Genomic DNA, 12,664 nt, shown 5'->3' on the forward strand with positions numbered 1-12,664 from the left:
TGCTTCTCCTTTATGCTTCCTTTTTTACACTTAAATGTTTTGTCTGTCATCTGCCTAGATTCGGTCAGATTTGACATGGGATATTAATACTGGAGAATAAAACCTGTTGAAATGTTGTTTGCTCAGGCCTTTCCTATCTGAATGCTATGTTTTTTACTGCTTCTCCTTTAATTTATATTGATTTAATGAAAAATGTTTTAGGAAGGAACTGTATGGATAGTGCTATATTGTAGATGTATATTAAATAAATAAATGTTCTAAATAATCAAAATTCACAAGTCATTAGTCCAAGAGATAGGATCTCCCTTCTTCAGGTTTCAGTTATAATTTTGAAAATGAGGACACACAATCATAAGAAAAATGCTTTGCCATCATAATGCCCATATTTAATCTTTTTAAACAAGTAAAGCCATTCTTTTTTAAAAAAATTATTTTATCTCATACAGTACATTTTTGTATTTCCTCAGCAATGCCCATCAACAGTATTCAAAAGTTTGACATAATTCTCAGTACTTTAAGCAGCATATAACCAGTGACCACAGTAAAGCAGTTCACATTACACAGCTTCTTTAAAATTCAGAAGCTTAAACCTTATGTCATTTTTGACATAAAGACTGTTCTTCCACCTGCACATAGTATTTGGCAAAAGTCAGGGGCTATTATGCAATGGTTTGTCACCATGTTCATCTTTGTTATTGTATGAATATTGATAAAAGTCACTGCTCCCATTGTTCCAAGATGCTTTTCCAAAAGGCAACTGGACTTTGTTTTTTTCCCCCTTGAAAATGTTTTGCTTCTTGTCCAAGAAGCTTCTTCAGTTCTTCGATGAGAAGTGAAACATTTTCGGGGGGGGGGGACACAAGAAAATCCAGTTGCCTTTTGGAAAAGCATCTTTGGAAAAGCCATGATCTGAATGGTTGAGAACCTCTATAGACACTTGTTCCCATTATTCTGTCAAGACAAAGGGTGTAGTACTGATATTATTCTATAGCATAATATCAGTACTACACCTAAGGTTCCAGACTTCAGACAAAAGTTGAATTCAAATCTACATCTTGTTTCTCAAGAAACTGAAGGTTTCTTCTTCAGTGAATAAGATCAAGCTTAAGTTGAAATTGTACAAGTTTATTTTATGGGATATTTTGCTAACCTATATATGTATTTGGGGAATTGGTTCTTTGAAACGTAATTGTTCACAAAGGTTCAAGCAACACTTTCCTTCCAGAGAAAAACATTGCCTGTTAGAAATCTAGAATCAAGTAATTTGCCTCCATTTAAAAAAAATGATGGGAAATGACAAGCCTGTCTTTGGGATTTTGATATTTGGTAACTATTTTAAAAATAATAATTACACCCCCCCCCCAAAAAAAAATTGTAACTTGCAATTGAGCATTTTTTAAAGAGATCAAATTATGACAGTGAAAATATATCCCAATAGTTGCTTGAATTAAACAAAATAGGACTTTGATGTCTAGCAAGGTCACAGAAATTAATTTAAATAAAATAATAATGCTATATAATAAGATTGCAAACAAATATTTTTACAATTAGTGATGCATTGGCCTAAAAAATTATGTATCAACTATGATATTGTAAATTTTCCCAAAAAGTTATGGAAAATTCAAGATGTGTTAAGTATTAAATAACTACATGAAATATCAATGTATTTTCAAAAGTCATCCTTTGAAAAATCTCACAGTTTGATACTGACATAGTTGTACTTTGATCCAACTAAAATATTTTCACACTGTGAACAACATGAAGCAATTAATATATAAATTTAAAAAATGCAACACAAAATACAGTAAATCCTTGCTTAGGAATGTGTTACCGGCATTTAAAAGTCATGAAATTAACAGAACTTCACAGACATCAGACAACCTAGATCAGTTTTGAAAAAGCTTTGGAGATGTAACAAAACTGACTTTAAAAGTCCCACTAATGTTACAAGACTGATTATGTAGCATTCAATTTGCATATATATGTAGCGCAAATGATTCACAGAACACCCAATCTGCAATGAATGTATAACATAGTTTTCTGGACACTTTTCATGATTCTCCATGAAAAATTTACAGAAAAACTAGCAAGGGTGATATCAACTTTACATGCCTACACTGTAGATGCATACAATATTAAAGGCAAAGAATTTTAGGAAAAAAGCCCCACATTTTCAATAACCTATTTATCTCTTCACTTTTATTGTTTTAAGTGTTCAAAATTAACAAGTTCAGCATATCAACATACTAATTTGGGAATCTCTAAACTCTTAATATACTTACTTCAACTGTACAGAACCAAATGCATTCATATGGGTAGTCCTTTAACTTCTTCACAGCTGAAAATATTGTGAAGTTTATTTATATTTACATACTTATGTAATTATGTATGTACATGAAGATTATAAAGTAATAATGCAACCATCTCTGTTCACATTATGTGTGTATGTGCATGCATATTCACATATAAACATGTACAAAGCTGAATGTATAGTTTTATACTAAACTGATTCTTTTATAAACTATTCATAGTGAAATCAGAAACAGTTTTTAAAAACTGTCTCATATAGCAAAGTATCTACTTAAGGATGAGTTGGACCAATGTAGTCTAGCTTCATTTAAAGTGCTGCTTTCCATTTGTAGCCACTGTGTATTTCTCTTTAGGATAATTAAATGATCTTTTCTGTAAAGACAAAGAAGTCAGCATCTATAACATTTAGTGTGCAAGGGGGGCAGTATTGGATAATCAAGAAGAAATCTGTGGCCATTTTGTCAGCGGTGAAGTAAGGTTCAACCTGACACATTTACTACATGGTAAGAGGTCATTTCACTATTATGCAAATCTTTCACAGAAGCATGTACAATTATAAACAAATATTTTAGCACAAAATAAAAACAATCAATTTTAGGTAAATCAAGTACAGTATATAAGTAAGAGGTAAAAGCCTATGGATGAACTTTAAAGGCTAGAAGTTCTTCAGAATGCATGTTATTTAAGGAACGCAGGTCAGGCAATTTCAAAAGTAGTTTTGTAAATATAGAGGCTTCATTTGGATGATTTTTTGTGATCAAAGTCCTGAGTGCACGGATCAGTGTTTCTTGCAGTGCTTCCACAGAATTGACATTCTCTATTCCTGATCGTTCTAAATAAAAGATAAACAATGGGAGGGAGACAGTTATTGGTTTGCAACATATATTGCAACATACACTGTATAAACTTCTGCAAAGTACGGCAGTGGCGTAGCGTGGGTTGTCAGCACCCGGGGCAAGGCAAGTAATTTGCACCCCCTAACCCGCTGGGTGGCCGCTGCACTGTCCCTCCCCCAGATAGTCCCTCGCTCTCTCTCCACACCGCATGCCTGGCACCCCCCCCCCACAGTGGGTGGCGACCCGGTGGCTCGGATCGGATTCGCACAGCCAGCACTGCAGTGAGAGAGAGTGAATGAGCCAGGCAGGGGCAGAGAGCTGCAAGTGCAAGCGCCCCCCCAGATGTTGCGCCCGGTGCGGCCGCTCCCTCCTGCACCCCCCATGCTACGCCACTGAAGTACGGAGGTATTCATCAAAGCATTTAAGTTAGAAAATGATATTTAAACTAGGTAAATCACAACTGCTACAGCTCAAGGCCTATATAAATTAACATCTTAGGTCCTTAATTTATAATGAAGGATGGAAGGGCACCCTAAGGTAGGCAAATACATTCTGGAGATAATGACAACTGAAATTGTGATCCAATAGCTTGGATATGTAGAGGAATCTTTACTTATCTTTTTGAGCAGAGTAACAAATACACACATATTAGAACATCTCAGAGATCAGAGTTGCAGTAAAGTAAAACAAGGTTCTGACAATATTCTATTGTGGAAAAGAACAATAGAATTGTGTGGCTAGAGTGTACAGCTAACAGGAATGCGCAGGGTACTAGGTAAGGATCCTAACATAATCAGGAATGGAAGATGGAAGAGTCTTAACAAATTAGGATTTTCTACGGTGTTTATTTCCGTGAGTGTGACTTCAGAATACTCTTCTTTGCCACCCAGAAGAGTAAGAGGGCAGGTGTTAGGCTGTCCACTCCCCTCCTATATTATATTTATGATTTATTCCACAATGAAAAATTATGTTCCTTTGCATGATAAAGAATTCATGGTAAGTGGACTTAGAAAAAATATTGTCCTTGGTAGGTGCAAAAATATTTTTTTTACTTCAGTAACTACAACTAATTATCATAGATCAGACTGCATGACAATTCAAAATTACATTTCCTATTGCAATATGGATCAGAACAGGCAAACAGTGTAATCTCCCCACCCCACAGGATATATTTTATTTTAAAATTCAATAGTATATTGTCTTTAGAAGTTCACAAGAGAAAGAATATGGAACTAAAAGTGAGCTGCAAATAAAATCTCACCAAAAATCTTACATATGTAAAAGCAGCTGAAAAATAACAATGCATCCCTAATAAAGTAGAAATATTGCATCATTACTGAAAAATAGCAGCATGTGTGCTCTTTGCTAACCCCCAAAACAGTCCCAAATGTAGCTACAGCTGAAAAAAATCTGCCTCTCCTCCCTTTTCATGCAAACCAACTGTATAAAAGGAACAAGAACAGAACCGTTAATGAGGCACCTCCAAAAAATACTATAAGGTAAATTTCATATATAATCTTATTTGTTAAACAGTGTGAAGAAACCCAGGGGAGGGAGAGAAGGGGAGTCCAAGCCCCAAACCAGATTTCATATATTGTGAAAGACAAAAGATATTTTATTTTTTGCTACATATAAAGGTTCATTTTGTTTTCTTACCAGCAGATACAAGCACCACCGCTGTAAACAAACTCATTTCTTCATCACTAAGGTTCAGTGAATTTAGCTTTTCACTAAACTCAAACATGGAGTTCAGCAGATCACCAGCTCCCATGGTACGTAGATCATCCAAACTATACTTCTTTCCACTAAGAAAAGTGACAGTACGATCTTTTGCATCAAATAGGGATGCAAACCGTACCATTAGTACCTAGTCAAAAGAAAATTTAGGGAGAAAAGCTCGTATGTAAATCTATACTCAGTTCATATAGAATCTTCAAAGTTTGACAGCTCATAAAATTGAAGATAAAGTCTTCTCTGAGCCAAGGTCAATTCTTGGTGATTTGTCTTAAAATTAAAGGGAAGTGATCTAAACTACTGCCTTCTGGGATTTTACTTCCCAGACCTTCAATATCCTGGTTCTCTTCTCTCCAACTATTAGTAATGAAGTAGTGAGATATATCCTGAAGATTTAATTCTAAAATAGTCCAAACACAAAATGATTACTATCCTATATAATTTATATCCTCTGTTTATTTGTTTAAAAGGGCTTTCTTACAATTTACTGAAGACATGATTAATCTCAAGCTTTTAAAAAAAAATCCAAGCAACTATTTATATAATTTAGAAACAGGCCAGGTTATATGTAAAAAAAAATATTTAGAGTTTGGGGTTATGGAGACATCCTCACTTGGCTTTGATATTTTTATTGGCATATTATTTATTTATCAAATTTATACAGCTGCCCATCTCACAAAAAGTGACTGTTATATTGAGGATATGAAAATGGTTCTGAATTAAAATGCTATATCTTCTAAAACTTTATTGCCGTTGAAGTGAGAGGCATTCCACAGGGGGGCAGTCAAAAACACTGGTGTAAGCTGACCTCCATTCCACACAGCCTTGAAAGGGATTGAGAATGTTACTTAGCACCAATATTTAAAACTTTTTTAAAGTAACACAGCTCAAAAGCAATCTCTTTCCTCAGAAAAGGAAAGATGAGGCAAAACAAGATGATAATTGGCACTTCTTAAATGCAAGTTTTCTCGTGTTCAGTGTGACTCTTTTCTAAAAGGCAAGACTGAATATAATCAGGAAGCACTGGATTTCAATTGCGGACAGAAGTGTAGGTCCCTTTAGACTAGAGGAAGGAAATTATGGCCCCTTTATAACTTGTGGACTTCAATTCCCAGAATTCCTGAGCCAGCATGACTCAGCATGGCTGGCTCAGGAATTCTGGGAGTTGAAGTCCACAAGTCATAAAAGGGCTATAGTTCCCCACCTGCGCTTTAGGCAATAGATATCACCAGCCAGGGAAGCTCACTTGGCAGATGCTACACAGAGATACCAATTTGGATACAGCAAAAAAAAGGCGAGTGCTTTTCAAAATGAGTGAGGAGACAGGATGAAATTTCCAAGTAAAATATACAATCTGTAATTACATAAAGAGGCAAATTTTGCCAGATTTCCCCAATAACTACAGCAGATATATGCCAAGTGTACCAAAGTAACTGCACTCATTTTATCAATTTTGACTGATGGAAGAAGAAGAAACAAAAAGGAAATGTTCACCTCAAAGGTTCCAGCCTTCAGAAGATTTACTTGGTCATGTTGGGAAAGATCTCGGAAACCTGGAACACGCTTGGCAAATTCCACTACTTCCTTTACTGCGGGGGTAAAGCTCATAGAAAATTCTTCCCAGACTTCCTGACCAGACATATTTGGATCCACAAAAGGAGTCTTGTTCATTGGGCAAACCTGGATATTTAAACATATATAAAATGAAAATGCTATTCTGAACGCCTTCCTTTTCAAAAACTATGAAACTGGCAATGTCTTCAAATATAACACAATTATTTATAATTAAAACAGTTCATAATTAAAAATGCTAGTGAGTATGTTTCAAAAATATTAGTGTCTAATTAAAATTAAGTTTCTTCTTGTGCATAATAAAATCTTTCTTAGAAAAGAAAATTAAGTATGAGCATCTACTTTAAAATCCATTTCCCATGATATTTTATACTTGCAAACCTACATTGGCAGAGCATCCTTGCATTACAATTTTTGAATGGCTGTGATAATTTTATTTCCATCTAGTGCAATTGGTAGGCAATTACAACCCTATTGACTAACCAGAACAAATTATATGACCTTGTGACTGTAAGTACATTCTGTAATCTTAAATATTTTTCACTTCACCTAAAGAGATAAAAAAAAACTGTTAAGGCTTAAAATGTTTGAATCACTGGCATGCACATTTCTTCTCTTAATTTCTATGCCATTTGAAAAATACAGCACAAATAGTGTAAAAGAATCAAAGAATGTAAAAGAATCAAAGAATGTTGTACTCTCAGCTTCCAAGTGAAATTGCTATGGGAGTGATCACTATTCAGTTGGTTTGCTTAAATGACGTATACTTCCACAGAAAGTCACACTACAATTAGTAATTAGTTAACATTTGTTTCCCCCCCCAATTGAATTCATAGGTATTTGTTTTAAAAAAGCACATATGAGGGAAGGCGTTTCTCCATCCTAAAGCGTCTTCATATATAGAAATGTTCTTCAACTGTGTTCATATTCCAACTACAGGGAGTCCTCAAACTACAACTGATCACTTAGCAACTGTTCGGATTTACGAGGAATCCAGAAAAAGGTAGTTATGATATAGATTTGAAATTCTAATGACGCCTCCCCCTCCATTTACACGGTCACATTTAGGACATTTAGCAACTGGCCTGCACTGATGGCTGTTTGCAGTGTCCCAGAGTCACATGCCTTTATTTTTTGGCTAGGAATGGATATTTACTTCCAGTTTCCAGAAAAGAGGGCTAAATGGATGTGCTTAAGGATTGTGGGGTTCACATTATAACCACTGGAGCTGGCTTCATAGAGAGAGAGAAAAAAGAGCTGAACTCTTTTTTTAAGGCTCTGCAAAAAGAAGACAGCCTCCCAAAGCCCCCATTCAAAAAGCAAAAGTTTAGCATGCTTTTCTTCTTTTTCTGCAAACTCTTCTCTGGGCATGGTTGCTTCCCTTTCAATGGAAACGGCTTTTTCCATTTGAAGCCAATCTCTGCTAGGAATTGTGAATTGTGCTTGATGGTTTTAACCCATGCAAGTCAAGCTGAAATGTCTTATAACCAGGGCTTTTTTCCTCATAGAACGCCCAGAACGGAGTTCCGGCACCTTTTTTGGATGGAACCTTGTAGAGTAGGCAAGGTGGGTTGTATGACATGTGTGAGTTCCGGCACCTTTTTCTTTTACAAAAAAAGCACTGTTTATAACTATCGGCCTTAGGAGCCACATTCAGAGAAGAGCTTTGGAAAAGGGAAGGCAGCTTTTATTCTCTATGAAGCCAGCAGCAATATGCCAACCCTGTCCAGGAGCATGAGAAAAGGGGCATGTTAAGATGCTAGAGCTGAGGGCTGGTTTTAGCAATTTTATCTTCCTCTTCTTAAAGGGCCAGGCTGGATGACTTCATGGGAAAAAGGAAATTGCGAAGTTCAGTTGGCATGCAAAGCAACTGAAGTCAAGAGAGCTGGGCTGAAGATTCCCAGATGTTCAGGGCTTTGTGAAGAAGTTGGCTGCTTTACATCTTTGGAGTCTCCCAGGCATTTAGAGCTTTTCTTTGGAAGAGAACTTCTAAACATTCTTGTTCCTTTCTTTAATGGAAGGAGAGGATAAAAGTTTCTTTCAGGGGGCAGCACACACAGAGAGACATATGCCTTCCTTCAGACATTGCAAGAAGGAATGCTTGAGGTGTATGTGTGTGAATGTGTCTTCTGACTTTCCTTTCTTAAAGCTCTTCCCACCCCATGTAGACTCTGGCAGAATTTATCTTTCTTTTGAACTGGTAGCCCCTTGGATAGTGGGATGAAGTTCCTGGCTACTGTAGATAGGTAGAAACTGGGCCCTGAGTGGTGCAGGCAGGGGGTTAAATCCAACCCCAGCAAAATCTGGGGCAACTGCTTCCACTGTAGGGAAAGAAACCAGTGCGAGGGAAGCCACTTGCACAGGTGATTAGGGGACTGTTTCATTACGGCTGCTCGGAAAATAGTGCCTGCATCTATGGTGAAGCCAAGTGGTCTAGCAACACTGAGTAGTACAGTGGTGCAATCAGTGGCAGATATGGGGTGGGAAGTAGGCATAAGGCCAGGGGGGAAGAGTGGAGAGGGGTCAACACTGCAGTGTCCTTGTGGTCAGTCGAAAAGGCAAATTATTGCGAGAGATGTTGTAACTTCAAACAGTCGCTAAGTGACTGGTTGTATCTAGAGGACTACCTTTACACTCTACCGCCTTATTGTTCCCAGGACTATGTGACTAATTTAAGCTTATGACAACTAAAGAATAGTATTTAATAGTTGTAATACCAGATGCATTCTGCCTCCAGTGCTGCAGGAATAGGCATTCAGAGATTCAATGGAAGAAAATCCATTTTCGAGCATTTTATTAAACCCTTTTGTGGCAAAGCCATTGGCGAAGTTCATAGAATGGAAGCAAAGATTATACCCACATGGATAGTGCATATTGTTTTGCCCTTTATACTGTCCATTGAAATGTTTAACATTCCCATTTTGAAGCATACTGTTTATGCTACCATGATCAGCTTCACCACCAGAATTGAATTGCTCCAAGTATTTAAGATTTTTTCCCCCATTTGGATGCTGCACAACAGTGGTACTTTCTTCTGGTTGTTCCTGATTGTACATAAATGTATCTTTGTGGGCACTAGTCACCATGCCAATCACTTCTTCCTTGACGATATCAGAGGGCAGAAGAAGAGCAGGACATAGTGGAGGAGGAAGGGGAGAAGGAGAAGAGGGCCTTTTGGTCGTTTCTTCTTGCTGTAGTTTGGAGTTCAGCTGTTCCTGAGGCACTAAGAGCAATACTTCTTGGCTATCTTTTAATGCTTCAGTGGGCAAGTGATCACTGAACTGCGTATTCATCATGGTTTTCATGGCACTTTGCATTTCAATTAGCATCCTCTGCTTCTCCCGTTTAGGAATTCGGCCAAATCGAACAGCTATAAGGAAGACAGACAGAGCCTTTAGTTTTACATTACATCAAATTCTAATAAGCATGCCACTGCATTCTTCCTTAAGAAATCATACTATTGATTAAACAGAGAATCTAATTGTGACCAAGGACCAAAAGACTACTCAACTATTTCTGGGACTCTAAATTCTGAAGATGCATTTTTCTCAAATATGAAATACCACATGGAATGGAAGAGAATTTATACACAGCCCACGCAGCACTTTCCATTGTAATGAAGAGAGTGAGCAAAATTTTTATAATTCTTTTTCTTTCTAAAAGCAAATTGTACATTTATGCTGCTTCTGGACAGAAAGGGCTATTGGAAAAGATGCTGAGTTTTATAAATATTCTCTCTTTCCTTTCCCTATATTGTTTTTTGTACTTTATTCTCATGTTGTTTTCTTTTATTAATATAGCTTAGGTTGTCCAGAAAGCTGTGTTATTAATAAAGCATTGAAATAATTAATAAAATAAGAATAGATAAGCAATTTTTCTTCTCAACAATGCAGGCAGGAATGTAAGCACTGTTTTCATGACTAAGGAAAAAAGAGCAGAAAGACACAACTTGGAATACACAACTTGGAATGAAAACAGGGAAAATGTAGTAACCAGGGCTACTCACAGTTTGGAAAGTATTGTGATTATATTTACTAAAAATTCAAAGAATAACAAAAATTTATCCGAAAGTGGCAGACTGACTGTACTGAGATACTTTGGCTTGAGAGAAATGAAAACCAGTTTGTGAGCAATGATGATATCCAAAAAGGGCAGACATGGACAAAGTAATATTAGAAACCCTAGTCATGCCGGCCACATGACCACGGAGACGTCCTCGGACAAGCACCGGCTCTTCAGCTTTGAAACGGAGATGAGCACCGGCCCCTAGAGTTGGAAATGACTAGCATGTATGTGCGGGGGAAACTTTACCTTTACCTTTAAGATTGCAAATGTATTTGCCCTATAATTTTTTTTAGTTCCTTAATTTGCTGGTCTTGCACAACCAATTTAGCTAAAACACTAGTTACTTTGTGATTCTATATATGAAGCAAACCAGCCAGTGTGGTTAGTTTAGACTAGTATCTCCTTGATTCAATTAATAAAGTTAAGTTACCAGGCCATGATTAATTAACAATAGTATGATGCTTCCCATTTACTAGATCACAGGTATCAAACTTGCCACATCACATGACGTGTCATGATGTAACACGACTTTTTTTGCATTGCCGGAGCTGGGGTGAGCACAGCCTCCGTATGATGCAACTGGCCTGTGGGCCAGCAGTTTCACAGCCCTGTACTAACTAGATCATTCCTCTAAATCAGTATTCCTCAAAGTTGGCAACTTTAAGCTGTATAGACTTCAACTCCCAAAATTGGCTAGCTAGGGAGTTTTGAGAGTTGAAGTTCACACATTGTAAAAAGTAATCTTATTTGAGCAACATTGCTCTAAAAAAAACAAAAAGTCAGATCTAGGTTAACCTAACTAATTTACCGGATCCCAGGCTAATTTTCTTACGGCTCAGCCTAAATTGGAAGTATATATATTTCAGGAAAAACAGCTTATAAAGTTAGCCAAAGTACTAGTCAGTTTGAATTTTCTTCCTTGAAAATTATCCTCTTAGAAAACTCTGTTTGGAAATTTGCATTGTTTCCAGTGATTGATAAATAGTAAAGTCAAGAATCTGTGATAAAGTCTAAAAGAATCTCCTATATTTTTCCTTGATGATTAAGATCCCTTATACATTTTCTGATGAATTAACTAAATAAAAACTATAAATATTAGTGACTTTCATTTGCTGTTTTCTTTAATCAATATATTATATTGAAATGTTTTAGCCTTTTTACATTGCATTGGAAGTGGCTTTATTGTACACTACAACACATTAAGGTAATGTGTCTGGAGATGCAACACTTAGTCTTAGATTTATGAGTTGGACAGATTTTTGTTTTCATTATTTTAAAATCACAGACGTGGATGGCCACGTATCTAACATGTAAACATATAAGGGATCCTGACAGCCCATTCTTCAATTATACAAGTTGAAGATGTAATTATTCCCTTCACAAACATGGTTTAGAGCCCTTTGTGAATATAGCCTTGCATACTGCTTATTCCCTCCATCATGGATACTCTTGATACCACGAATACAAGCTCATTGCTTTTAACAGGTAGACTTACAACCACAACCGAATCTAAAATTTCTGTTGCTAAGCAAGTTGTTAAATAAATTTTGCTCTGTTTTATGATCTTTATAATCACAGTTGCTAAATGAATCACTGCAGTTGTCAAGTCACACAGTTGTTAAATGAATATGACTTTCCCATTGACTTTGCTTGTCAGAACTTCACAAAAGGTGATCATATGACTCTGAGATGCTGTAACCATCATAAATATGAACCAGTTGCCAAAAGTCTAAATTTTGATCATGCAGCCATGGGGACATCACAATGGTTGTATGTGTGAAAAATAGTCATGTCACTTTTTTCAGTGTTAGTGCAACTTTGAACAGTCATTAAACAAACTCTTGTAAGTAGAGGACCACCTGCATTCACAAATGCTCACTTACTTTACTTTTTACTTTTATTGAATTTGTATACCGCCCTTCTCCCGAAGGACTCAGGGCGGTGAACAGGGCACATATAAATAGAGAATACAAAAATTAAAAGGAATTAAATAATCGCCCAGATAAAAACAATAACAGTATAAAAACCCCATTAAAAACCCTAACATCCCCCATCAGGCCAGGCCAGCTTGTTCAAATAAATGGGTCTTCAGACCGCGTCGAAAGGAGCGAAGGTCCGGTGCCGTCCGGAGCTCGACCGGCAGCTGG

At 36.8% G+C, this 12,664-nt stretch overlaps 1 protein-coding gene across 1 annotated transcript in view; it reads right to left on the reverse strand.

Moving 5' to 3' along the window:
* Positions 1-369: 369 nt before the first annotated feature.
* The window catches only part of NR1D2 (nuclear receptor subfamily 1 group D member 2), a 28,352-nt gene continuing 16,057 nt past the window's right edge, over positions 370-12,664 (reverse strand). The window contains exons 5-8 of the mRNA XM_083376143.1: positions 9,170-9,822; positions 6,375-6,560; positions 4,803-5,013; positions 370-3,142 (exon numbers count right to left, since the gene is read on the reverse strand). Of these exons, the coding sequence (XP_083232269.1) occupies positions 2,946-3,142; positions 4,803-5,013; positions 6,375-6,560; positions 9,170-9,822 (1,247 nt within the window). The 3' untranslated portion in view covers positions 370-2,945. The remainder of the gene's footprint in view (positions 3,143-4,802; positions 5,014-6,374; positions 6,561-9,169; positions 9,823-12,664) is intronic.

The sequence above is a fragment of the Vipera ursinii genome (assembly GCF_947247035.1).
Source record: "Vipera ursinii genome assembly, chromosome: Z".
In the NCBI taxonomy this organism is placed as follows: domain Eukaryota; kingdom Metazoa; phylum Chordata; class Lepidosauria; order Squamata; family Viperidae; genus Vipera; species Vipera ursinii.